The sequence below is a fragment of the Myotis davidii genome, unplaced genomic scaffold, assembly GCF_000327345.1.
Source record: "Myotis davidii unplaced genomic scaffold, ASM32734v1 scaffold520, whole genome shotgun sequence".
NCBI classification, from domain to species: Eukaryota; Metazoa; Chordata; class Mammalia; order Chiroptera; family Vespertilionidae; genus Myotis; species Myotis davidii.
Genome location: NW_006292908.1, coordinates 626,755 through 639,708, shown reverse-complemented (window position 1 = coordinate 639,708; position 12,954 = coordinate 626,755). Strand labels below are relative to the sequence as shown.

The 12,954-nt window shown below is 40.7% G+C and overlaps 1 protein-coding gene across 4 annotated transcripts in view; it reads left to right on the top strand.

Moving 5' to 3' along the window:
- The window catches only part of TRAPPC8 (trafficking protein particle complex 8), a 66,524-nt gene extending 62,078 nt beyond the window's left edge, over positions 1-4,446 (top strand). For all 4 annotated transcript variants that reach the window (XM_006766375.2, XM_015565679.1, XM_015565678.1 and 1 more), the window contains 4 exons: positions 46-147; positions 1,241-1,386; positions 2,354-2,443; positions 3,424-4,446. In XM_006766375.2, coding sequence (XP_006766438.1) covers positions 46-147; positions 1,241-1,386; positions 2,354-2,443; positions 3,424-3,658 — 573 coding nt within the window. In that variant the 3' untranslated portion in view covers positions 3,659-4,446. The remainder of the gene's footprint in view (positions 1-45; positions 148-1,240; positions 1,387-2,353; positions 2,444-3,423) is intronic.
- The last annotated feature ends 8,508 nt before the right edge of the window (positions 4,447-12,954 follow it).

Genomic DNA, 12,954 nt, shown 5'->3' with positions numbered 1-12,954 from the left:
CCCCAGCTGCCAAGCAGGGTGACATTCCTGTGCTTTGTGTCTCAGGCTTACGTAGTGGAGGACAGTAAGCAGCTTATTTTGGAAGGTCAGCATCATGTCATTCTTCACACTGTAGGAAAAGAAGCCTACTCGTCTCCTCAGAAACAGGTACTAACGGTTCGCTTTGGGGCTTTCCTATAAACTGGGGGTGAAGGGGGTGGTGGGGGTTTTTTGTTTTTTGTGTGTGGGGGGGTTGTATTTGTGATGCAGTCTGGCTTGTGCAAGTCTTTCTGTTGGGATTTGAGTTGATGGTTGGTTGAGAAGACTGATTAAAATGAGAAATGAACATAAATTTCTTATAAAATTCATTAACCCCTTCTAAGAGTATTAAGATGCATTTGTGATGTTGAGGTTTCCTAAGGGATACCCGATATTGAATCTATAATTCATATTATATAAAGAGTTGCTTTGCTTGGGAGAACAGTGTTCTCTATATTTCCTTACTTGTTGTGACAGGCCCGCCCTGTTGTGGGATTCCAGGGACACCTCTTAAAATGTAACAGGTGCCTTCTGGGGTTGGGCAGCAGCTGGGAATCGTGTTCAATATTTTCTTATTTCTCGAAATGCTGTTTGATGTTACCAAAAAGTTCTCACAGTATCTGTGAGCAAAAGTTAAGCACGTGTAGTCCAGTAATTCAAATAATTATCTAATACTGCTTTTATAAATACTAGATCTTAATTTTCCAGCTTTAAATTAAAAAATTAAACAGATGCTATACAACGGAATGACTATAGCCTTACTACTAAGCACTTTCACCAGATGAGAACCACAACTTTTGGAGTTATTGTTATTATTATGAACCCCTTTTTACATATGAGGAAATTAAGTCTTAACATAGTAAATAGTTTATCTAAGATCATAGAGCTAATATGTGAAGTTGCTGGAATTCATGGAGACAGCCAGTCAATGATTCTCTCTCCTTGATGTTTCTATCTCTTTCTCCCTCTCCCTTCCCTCTTGGAAAACAATAAAAATATATTAAAAAACAACATTTAAGTCCAGCACATAATAAATGGGAAATGAATAAATGATTCCATATCCTAGTTTCTTTATCCTAAATTATATTGCAGATGATTCCAACTGTTTCTTTAAATAACAGCAGAAATAGTGTCTGCTTTACTTTATTGGTTTTAACTTTGTATTCATTATACATTATAATAAGGCAGTGCTTTTATTGTCATGTATTTTTTCTTTTTTCAGGAGCCACCAGAAATGGAACCATTAAAATTTTTCAGGCCGGAAAACACTGCAGTTTCTTCAAGACCATCCGTAGAGCAGCTTTCTAGTCTCATTAAAACAAGTCTTCACTACCCAGAGTCACTTAACCACCCATTTCATCAAAAAAGGTTTGAGAGTTTTTTTTGTTAAAATTTTTATACAACACACACACACTTCTTTAATTGACAATAGCATTAACCCAAATGCTGAAGGAGAAATTTAGAATAATAGTTAATCTATAGGTATTGGTGTTAGTAATTTACCCTTTACTGCAGTTCTCTGTGTTGCTGCTGTGTTTAAAGATGGATATTGCCTCAGCCACCTCAGTTGCCCAAAGTTTCCTTTTAATGAGCAGGTTTATCATTAAGTCAGAAACAAGGAAAAAATATTATATCATTTTGTGTTTGTTTTGGAGACAGAAATTAAACCCAAGACATGAATGCAATACAGACACATCAAAACAGTTCAAATTTTGACAGCATTAATTACTTAAGACTTACCAAGTGGTAAACTTCCAGAGGAAATGAAGAAGGAGTGAGGTGCCAGGTTCCTGAGATGTGTGGGTGAAAGAAGCGACAGGAATCGGGTGGGGCTGGCGAGGCAAGAGCCCCATTCCCAATGAAAAAGCACTTGGTATCAGTCTGTTCACTGAGAGACTGTGAATGGAGGAAGAGGCAGGATTACGTGTTGGCATTTCCATGATTTAATTTTTTCTCCATTGGTCTTCTGTAGTTGAGATGATTTACTTTTGTTTTTCATTTTGGGAAATAACCACCTAGAAATATTTTAGTGTTTTGGGTTTTTTTAAAGATTAACTATAATACATTGAAATAAAAAATGGTTTTGTGGATGTGTATGTTCTTCAGGATGTGTATATTGTGGATGTGATACTTATTCAGGTCTTGTATTACTACGTTTTACTTTATTTACATACACAGTTTGTCTTACGTGGTTTTGGAACTCAGTTTTTTCCCTTCTTGAGTCTAGTGGTTTTTAAGGAGCTTTTTCTCTGTTAGGTACTCTTACGTGTTTTTTACTCAAAAGTTGGTTTTTAAAAACACACAGCTAACTATTGTGTTTATTTTTCTTCCATAGCCTTTGTTTAGTACCAGTCACCCTTTTACTTTCCAATTGTTCTAAGGCTGATGTCGATGTAATAGTTGATCTTCGGCATAAAACAACAAGGTAAAGGTTTATGTAGTATAAGGTTATTTTACAGTATAAGATTGATTTGAGACCAATTTAATATTTTGAAATTCTGCAAATAGTTACTAACATGGATAAAGTTTACTCAGGCGTGTCCTGATTTCTTGTGTTTGGTGTTGCAGAAGTGTTAGCAAAGGGTTACGGAGGCTCGTCTTAGCGTAGGATAGGGACAAAAGAACGCATTCCCCAAAGCAGCACATTAATTTGACCAGAGCTAAAAATTTTTATAGAAGTTTGTTGGTGAGAAAGAACTCTAAAATTGAAAACCAGCAAGTTTGTGATAAAAGGTGTGTTTGGTGTTTTTTTTTAAGTTTTATTTTCCTGATTGTAAATAATACCTATAAAAAAAATGCTGGTTCATACTCCCGCAGCTGATATTCCAAGAGCTGGTGCTTTTTGGAATTCAGAAATTTTTGGATTGTTAGAAAAGTAATGTGAAACATACACTGATTATTGTGGATTAACATCCCAGGATCGGAAGCAGCTCTCTGAAATCCAAACACATTCTGTGTATGATTATTTGTATTGTAATTAAGGAACTAATGACTTATTGGTAGATAAGCAATTGGTAGATTGCTTTCCACTTTTCAGTTTTATAAACAGTTTCAATATTATAAGCATTCTTATATACACGTTTTTATGTATGGATAGCAAGGTGGTGGTTAAAAGCTCGAGTTTGAAAACAGGTTCCATCATTTGCTAGCTGTTGTTTTGAGTGTTAAATAAGATAATTCACTCTTAGCCTTATACCTAGAACATTGTAACTGTTCATAAATGTTAACTAGTATAACAATAGTAGTAACAGCATTGCCATTATAGTTATCATTAATAAATAGTTGGCTTCATAAAATTATTTCTAGAAATAAAATTGCTAGATAGAAGGGATGTGTTAATTGGGACTTTGGGGATAAATTTATAAAGAAAAAACCCTTCAACTTACCCTTTCCCTCCTTCCTTAGTCCAGAATCATTGGAAATCCATGGATCGTTTACATGGCTTGGACAAACACAGTATAAACTGCAGCTTAAAAGCGAGGAGATTCACAGTTTGCAGCTGAAGGCATGCTTTGTCCACACAGGTGTCTATAACCTTGGAACCCCTAGGGTATTTGCCAAGTTATCGGACCAAGTTACAGTGTTTGAAACAAGTCAGCAGAACTCCATGCCTGCCCTGATCATCATTAATAATGTGTGACAGCTTGTAAAGTTGTACTGAAATCCACAAGAATCAGTTTATTTTACTGACTGACTTTTACAGCAGTATTTGCAATACCTAACTTGTTCTGGAGGTTGGTGTCGGATCACTGCAAAACACTTGTCAATTTGTTGATGATGTAAAGCACGTTGGACTGAGAATACTGATACTCTTCTTTTGTATTTCTTTAAACCTGGTAATAATTTACATGCTCATATTGCAGAATTTCAACATATCCATGCACCTTATTAAGCACCATCTTAAAAATCAGTGTCTAAGTCTGCTGTTACAACTTACTGATGGTATGCGAACATTAGACGATTTTGAGGAAGAAAAGGCCTTGTTGGCAATACTCCTATTAAGCCTTTAGTCAAATTCCAGCTTTACTGTGAAGTTCAATAGAGTATGAAATACAAATTTTCCTGTCTTGCTTCACACGGTTCTCTAAAATCAGTTCTGAACTTTGGTTATAAAGTCATGGTTCAGTACCTGGTGGTTCCTATGGCTTATACATAACTTTGTAAAAAGAAATTTTTTTCTGATGCTTTGAATATAGTTTTGAAAGGAGTTTGACCTTTTTTTCCTCATTCATCTCAGCATAGTGTGCAGTATTTCACAATATGAGATTTTTGTCATTTAAATTATCATATTCTTTATTATGTAACTTTAACATTTGAGTTGATCTGTTTAAAATACAAATCTCAGTTAATAAAAATAAGCTTTTCAAAAATGTATTATATTTATAACAAATGTACTGTAAATAGAATAAAGACACACTATTCACTGTATACATTTATTAGATGCTCTTTTTTTCTATTCTGAGGACCTACTATATTCTTTATTTAAAATGAATGCCAACTGTATTATGATGGCAGGTACCAGACCGATTTCCTGAGAAAGCATTATATCATCTTTGTTTCCAGAAGTGAAGCACGGTCTATATTCCTGCAGTCCTTGTGACCTTGTTACACGTGGGCACATGAGTCTTGTCTGTCAGTGTGTTGTGTCTGATGCCCAGTTACAATGTGTAACCCTCTTCTATCTGGGAAAAGGAAGACCCGTGCTCACTGAGCCTTTTAGAAATGACCACCTGAAGACCGGTGCTGGTATGGCAGGCCAGGTCACCCTGCCTTCCTGCAGAAGCCAAGCAGAAAATCCAAACTACGTAGAAGAAAACATCTTCACTAAAGACAAACTGTGACCAATGTAGCAGTTACAAGAGGACCAAAGTCCGGAAGGAAGTCCAGAGATGAGACCGTCCCTTGGGACTGCTTTCCTTGAAGTGTGTGACCACGTCTGAAGCAGCAGCCCGAGAGGCAGAGCCTTGCACTGGACTTACGTGAGGAGAAGGACAGGTCAGGAGAAGTCCTCTGAACTGAAGCAAGGAGAGGAAAAGGGTGGAAAATGGGTAAAAAGATGAGTCAGTGAGAGATCCTGTCTGTTTATTTGGCGTCCTTGAAAGGAGAGAGGATAGGGCCAAAGCAGTATTTGAAGAGATTCTTTGAGGATTTTCCAAGATGCACATCAAGCTAGAGATTCAAGTAGTTCAATAAGCTCCAAACAATACGAATAAAAAGAAATCTCTGTATCCAGATGCATCACAATGACACGGTGGAAATTAAAGATGGGAGGAAACTATCTTGAATACAGAAGACAAAACTTACTTGGATGGTAGTAATTCAACAAATACCTGACTTCTCCCCCAAAATAATGGAAGCCAGACGATAGATAGTGGAGTGTCCTCACAGGGTTGAAACCAGCTGCTAAGCCAGAATTCTCCACTCAGCAAGAATACCTTTCAAAATGGAAGTAAAACTAAGATATGTTCAGACAGAAAAACCCAGAGAGTTCACTTCAGGTGGCCGCAGAACAGTGGTGTCTGCCCAAATCAAAATGTTCCCATTCATTCTCCAAATAAGTGTGCCAATCAACTAGAAGAGCAGGTGAATTCACACCTGACTCGTGCTTTTAGCATAACTAGACAGATTATTGCTCACCTGATATCTGTCCAGGGAAGTTTTAGCACTGATTCCGTCCTGGCTACCAGCCTCTACTGGGAGCTTTCGTGGTGAAAGGAGGTGGGGAAGATGGATCCAGAAAGCCTGGTTAGAAAATAAGACAACAGAAGACTTCAGGGTGAGTTGAAGTCACTAAACAGAAGTTGGCACTGACTGTGAAAGTGTTGAATGAGAGGGCTGGTGGAGCACAGCTCTGGTGATTGGCAGGTGTCTGAATCTCTGCAGCTGCAAGGAAGAGGGACCATCCACACAGCTAAGGACATGCCTCCTGACAAATGACCTTATCAGTCAGCTGCTTAGACTATTGAGCATTTTGAGGCCTGTGCAGCCCACATAACTTTCAATCTCAACTGAAATTCTTCCATTCAAGATTCACACCCTTAGGCCTGATTTCTAGAAGACTCCATGAAGTTGCACATGCATGTAGGCACCCTAAGAGCACACCCCAATCTGTCTTCCAAATGCCATGCTTGCCAGCAGCTTGTAGGAGCAATGCCTCCAGGGAGGAGAGGAGGCTGGTGGGGCTGCAGGAGCAGGCAGGGACTAAAGGGGAAGTGGTAGGAAGGATGCTGACGGAAAACGTGGCCCATTTCATTATTTTTCTCAGGGTTAAACCTGCTTGGTGATGCTCCATCGCAGGAAAAACTATGTCGTGTCCCCTACCCACCTCCCAGCCCTGTAAAGTTTTATTCGCTTTAACACTAAGTGGCATTGTCTTCGTATATTGGGAACCTGGACAAGAGCAAAGGAGGAGAAACAAGAGTGGACAGAGCTTAGGGCGAAGGGATGCCTCATTCCTTCCTAATGCGGGTTATTCACTTAAAACCTAGCGCCGAAACCGGTTTGGCTCAGTGGATAGAGTGTCGGCCTGCAGGCTGAGGGGTCCCGGGTTCGATTCCGGTCAAGGGCATGTGCCTGGGTTGCGGGCACATCCCCAGGGGGAGATGTGCAGGAGGCAGCTGATCGATGTCTCTCTCTCATCGATGTTTCTAACTCTCTCTCTCTCCCTTCCTCTCTGTAAAAAATCAATAAAATATATTTTTTAAAAAAAACAAAAAACCTAGCAAGTGATTTCTGAAGCCACCTATGTCCACTAGAGGGCACCTGGAGTTCAATATTGCATCAATACCATCTTTACAATTTGCCTTTAAAATGTTGAAATGAGCATTTTATTATGAGGTAGTACTTAGTGGAGTTGGAGTTAGCATTAAACATTTTGTGGCTACAGAGAATTAGAACCAGGCAAGTTATATGATAATTTACCAGTCTAAGGTACCAAAGATATTTAGCCAGGAAATACTTTTTCATTAAAACAGTTATTGGCATTTTATTTTTATTTTTTAAAATATATTTTATTGATTTTTTACAGAGAGAAAGGGAGAGGGATAGAGAGTTCGAAACATCGATGAGAGAGAAACATCAATCAGCTGCCTCCTGCACACTCCCTACTGGGGACGTGCCCGCAACCCAGGTACATGCCCTTGACCGGAATCGGACCTGGGACCTTTCAGTCCACAGGCCGACGCTCTATCCACTGAGCCAAACCGGTTTCGGCAGTTATTGGCATTTTAGTAGTTTTTATCTCATCCATCCAGAAAATCAAGACAGATGGCTTTTCTTGAATTTTTTATATTTTAAGACATTTTTATTGTTCATAAAGTCATTTAATTTGTCACAAAGCAGTCTAAATGGAGGCTCAAATAGAAAATTGTTTAATCAATAAAACCTCTGATAAAATGTGGGTAAGAATTCCTCTGTCCCACTTGTCAGCTGTGGACAGATCTCTTGGTTTCCTTATAACACGGGATTTTTAATGGTATTTACGTGAGGTAATGGTTTTAAAGTGCTTGGGGTTGAATGCATAGTAAATCATGGCTACCCGGCCAAATGCCGTGTTGGGGAGGCACCCGTCTCAATGTAGCTGGAGTACTCCTGCTTGTGGGAGATGGTGATATTGAGCGAGAAGACTGCAACCAGAAAGCCCCAGACTGAGAACAGAACATTTACCAGTGTGAGTCAGTCACTGGGGCAGCTCTCTGAAGTGTCTCCCAACTACCCAAAAGTCAAAATCTGGTGCTGGTTAGAAGTTGGCATACATAATCTTTCAAATTTTAAAACAGAAGTTACAGTTATAAACTAAAACATTGATTTCAAAGTCAACACCAGGACTGAGGTATCAAGTGTAATCCTTAAATATTTGAGTGTTTCAAGGCAGGTTGTAATATTTTCTAAGCAGTAAAGTAAGGTGTGTGTGCAATTGGAGTGGATGACTTTACTGTGGATAATAGGCCATAATCTCTGCAAACAAGGCTGCGTTGGGAGATCTCGTATGAACAGCTCCCACCCGGCTTTCCTCCTGACCGAATGTGAGACCTTGAGAAAGTCAGTCACTTAACCACCCACCTTCGTTTTCTCCTCCGTGTGGTGTGCCTGCAGTGGCTCTCCTCTCGTGGGACATTGTGAGGAGCAGTTGACTTAATTCCATTAATGTCTTAGTTCAGTGACTGACAGGTGGTAAGTATGCAATAAATTATTATTTTTAAGCATGCTTTACTTAAATTCCATTTGAGAATGCTCTTTGTGAGCCCTCTATTAGATGCATCTCAAATGACTCTGAGCCAAAAACCCATAATCAATTCTGTGGGTAGCAGCCATTGTGCTATTTTAAGTTCCCAATTTTGTTCATGATTACAGGCTTATTTTGATTGCAGGCTTGGGCCGCATGTACCTGGACCATGAGATTTGCATCCTTCCTATCATCTCTTAATACTTAGAGTCGTGCAGGATGCACACTGGAAATTCTTGCAGAGTTGAAGCATGGAATTGATTAAATTACCCTTGTCCATTAAAGACTGGATGGATTTTGTGATTAACACAATAGCTCTTCTATGGCTTTACTATAACATATGCAATGCTTTGTAAATGACAAATACTCCTAATCCTGGCATTTAGTTTAATAAGAAATGAACTTTTAAAACTGAATTCACTCGCATGCCTAGAAATTCATTTGTAACAGTTGTTGCATTGAAAACTTTCGTTAATGTGATGGGTACCACTGTCATGCTGTGCTCCTGCTGGGTATACCCAGCCATCTCTTGATATCTGAAGGCACTCTTCATATGTTTTCATTAGAGGCTTTCATGAAAGCCTTGTTATGTACTAAGGAGTGGGTGAGATAGTTTTCTCCTCATGCCTTCCCTAACAGACTCAGTTTGATGCTGCTTTCTTATTTCTTAGTTTCTTGCATTGAAAAATGCAATATTTTACCTTAAAACAATCCAAAACCCTTATTCTGTCCAAGAAAATGGTTCCCCAAAGCATTGCAAATGTCATTAGCAATAAAAAATTAGGTGAGCCTTGGCTGGTGTGGCTCAGTTGGTTGGGCATCAGCCCGTGCACCAGAGGATTGCCGGTTCGATTCCTGGTCAGAGCACAGGCCCAGGTGGTGGGCTCAATTCCCAGTGTGGATATTAGCGTATATTGGCCTTTTCCAAAAGGTAGCACACGGTGGTGGTTCTCCACTTAAGGAATTTTACTCTCTTCTACCGTTTGCTCTTGTTTAATATAATTTCACTCTGTTCCCATTTCCAAGCCCCCACTGTCTCCAAACAGCTAAGTCTGTCCCTGCTGCCAGGAAGCAGGGAGGAGAGGCCTGCAATGTTCTTTAGCGCTTTTCCTTCTCTTTAGGGAAATAAGAGCAGCATGAAAATGAGCATTCCCCAAGCTAAACAAACAGACACAGAGCACACTCATGGTTGCCGGAGGGGTGGGGGTTAGGGAACTGGTTGCAAGAGGTGAAGGCATTGAGACATACAGATTGGTAGTTACAAAATAGTCCTGGGGATGTAAAGCATAGCAAATCTATAATAATAAAAGCATAATATGCTAATTAGACCGGCAGCCGAACGACCTTCCGGACATCCTTCCAGATGAAGCCGTGGCAGCAAGGGCTGAGGCAGAGGCGGTTAGGGGTGGTCAGGCAGGCAGGCAGAGTGGTTAGGGGCAATGAGGCAGGCAGGCAGAGGCAGGGGCGATGAGGCAGGCAGGCAGAGTGGTTAGAGGTGATCAGGCAGGCAGGCAGAGTGGCTAGGGACGATCAGGCAGGCAGGCGAACAGTTAGGAACCAGTGGTCCCAAATTGAGAGAGGGATGTCCAACTGCCAGTTTAGGCCCGATTGGTCCTAAACTGGCAGTCGGACATTCTCTGAGGGTTCCCGGATTGTGAGAGGGTGCAGGCTGGGTTGAGGGACCTCCTCCCCACCCCTCTGTGCACGAATTTCATGCACTGGGCTGCTAGTATAGTCAGTAAGACTAATAACTAGGTGTGGTGCCAGGTGGGTACTGGAAATGTCGGGGGAACAATTTGTAAAGTATGACTGGCCACTGTGCTGCACACCTGGAACATACAAAATAATACCAAATGTAAACTAACTGAAACATAAAATGAAGATAAAAAAAGAAAGAAAATAAGCATTCCCACTGCCCCAACTGCACACAGATATTGTTCTGAGAAAAAGGGTGCCATTTCTGCAAATTAATCTACTTTAAATGTAAAGGATAAGACGGTAAGGAACCTAACCTCTGTTTAGCATGTTCCTGGACTCTTGCAAAACTGTTGCACACAGTGAAATGCATACAGTAGAAGGTCTTAGTGAACAATTACCCTATGAGACACTGGATTTCAATAAAGAGGGAGCAATTTGAAAAGGCAGGTCTGGCGGGGTCAGCACCAGCTCAGGGGGATGTGGGCTCCATATTAGAGGAAGAGCCTGCTGCAGATCGCAGCCTGCTCAGAGGTTTCAGACTGTTCCAATGGATTTCTTCTTAACCATGATTTTGTTCAGTTTGTGATTCATAGATTCTCCATTTCATTTAACTTGTAACAAAGAAAAGTCATAATGAAACAATTTGGATCTTAATTTTTCATGCTGAGGAACAGGCCGTTTGGCTAATTCTATAATCATATCAACAAACAAACAAATGAGTGCTTATTCAATTTGTTAGAAAATTTGGGATCTCACTTGAGCAGCTGGCTGTCTTTGACCACCAGATTAATTGTAATGAATGATCTAACTTCTTAAGTAAATGAATTTGAGAAAATTCTGGATTAGATGGGTTTGTGACGAAGAGGCAGAATTACTAGGTTGCCCTGGGTACCTGAGAGATCTCACTTTGGGGCTTGGAGCTCTATTAATAAATTCCACTGGATAATGAGATTTTCCTTGGTCGCTAGTCAGCTCTCAAAATTAGGTGGAAGAAGCAGTTTGAATATAATGTAGCAGTGTGAATCTGAGGGCCAATGCCGCAGGTAAGTAAACATGGGTTGCATGTTCGGTTCCTATTTTTTATTTATTTCCTTTTCAAAAAATACGATTTTGTTGATTTCAGAGAGGAAGGGAGAAGGAGTGAGAGAGAGAGAACATCAATGATGAGAATCTGATTGGCTGCTTCCTGTACATCCCCTACTGGGGATCGAGCCCATAACCCCGGGCATGTGTCCTGACCAGGAATTGAACTGTGACCCCTTGGTTCACATTCAACCACTGAGTCACGCCAGCCGGGCTCAGTTCCTATTTTTAAAGGATGGGAGGGTTTGGCATGCCCTGGCAGCTCGGGCCCTACATGCCTGGCCCATCTCCTTCTGATGGTACCCAGCTGTCCCCGTAAGTAAAGCAGCCCAGTGCCCGTCCTTCTGGGACAGCCTGTGGCAGGAAGACAAGGCCCCGGCATGTACTACCTTCAGATCCCACCTTCTGAAAAACCTGAGCTTACTTACAAGCAAAATAGAAAAAATAGGTACCAAAAGGGCTGTGTTTGATATGATGTTATGGACAAGACTCTCTGATGTCAGTCATGACGAGAGCCTAAGACCCTCCTTTTAGGGCCACATTCATTCCCAGCTTCAAATCTGCCCATGCCTCTCTCTAGCAAGACCTGCTCCCAGTCTCTGCAGCCCTGCCGTGTGCGTCCCAGGTTTGGGGACAGAGACCTCTCCCAGGCTCGAACCACCCGCAATGGTCTGCATCACGCTTCTGCCCGAGGCTCTCAGTGCCTTGCACCAGCAGCAGCTCTTTCCGAATTCTCAAGGCTGGTCAACGCGCAGCCTGAACACCTCTTTCCTGTCCTGGCCAGTGAGTGGCAAGTTCTTTGAGGTGAGAATGAATCACTGGTTGCTTCTTCCTCTTTTAAACCCTTACTGAAATGCGTCCTTATGTAATAATGTGCAAAACATGTAACATTAATTAAAACAGGATTAAGTAAAGAGACTCGGTAACCCTTTAGAGAAGGTTTTAAAAGGTAATGAATATTTGTATTGACTTAAAACATTTTTTTGTGCAAAACAGACTTATTTTTTTGCCAACTCCATATTGTTTTAATGCTACAAATATTGTTAAACTTTTCATATTTTTGAAATTGTCAATAAGGAGTATGTCATTTTCTAATCCGAAAAAATACATTAGTTTTTTTAAAAAATAAATTAGTTGGAAATAAATATGAAAATATTAACAAAGACTGTGAAGGCAGAAATATGTGTTTGTTATATTGTTAAATTATAATATATAGAGGCCCGGTGCACGAATTCATGCATTGATGGGGTCCCTTGGCCTGGCCTGTAGGGATCGGGCCAAAACCAGTTCTCTGACATCCCCCGAGGTGTCCCAGATTGCAAGAGGGTGCAGGCCAGGCCAAAGGACCCCACTGATGCATGCTTGGGGCCGGGGAGTGACCGCGGGAGGGCTCAGGGTGTGCTCGGCCCACCTTGCCCAGTCCCAATCGGCCAGACCCCAGCAGCAAGCTAACCTACCAGTCAGAGCATCTGCCCCCTGGTGGTTAGTGTGCATCATAGCTACCAGTCAAATGGTCGCTTAGGCTTTTAGAGATAGATAGATAGATATTTCAAAACATTTTAAAAATTGTTTATTTTCCATATTTTATGATTAAGTTGCAAGTCCTGATTACAAAGTCCTTTCTGTACATTTTGGGTGTGCCAGGATTTAAAATCCAACATCCCAGTTATTATGTAATTCATTATTACGTCATTGGCTATGCTCATAGATATAAATGAATAATCATTTTACAATTTTATTTTCTAGTTTTATATTTTTGGCCAAAATTGAGTAAAAGAAAGTATCAATATTTCCCTAGTGATTGAAGACCTACTCTCAATGCTAACATATCTGTTTCGTAGAGATTTCAGTAGAGCCGGGGTTCATTCACGTTCTGATTCTTCCTGTTGTAATAGCCATTTACTGCCAACATTGTGGGAACCACCACTGCC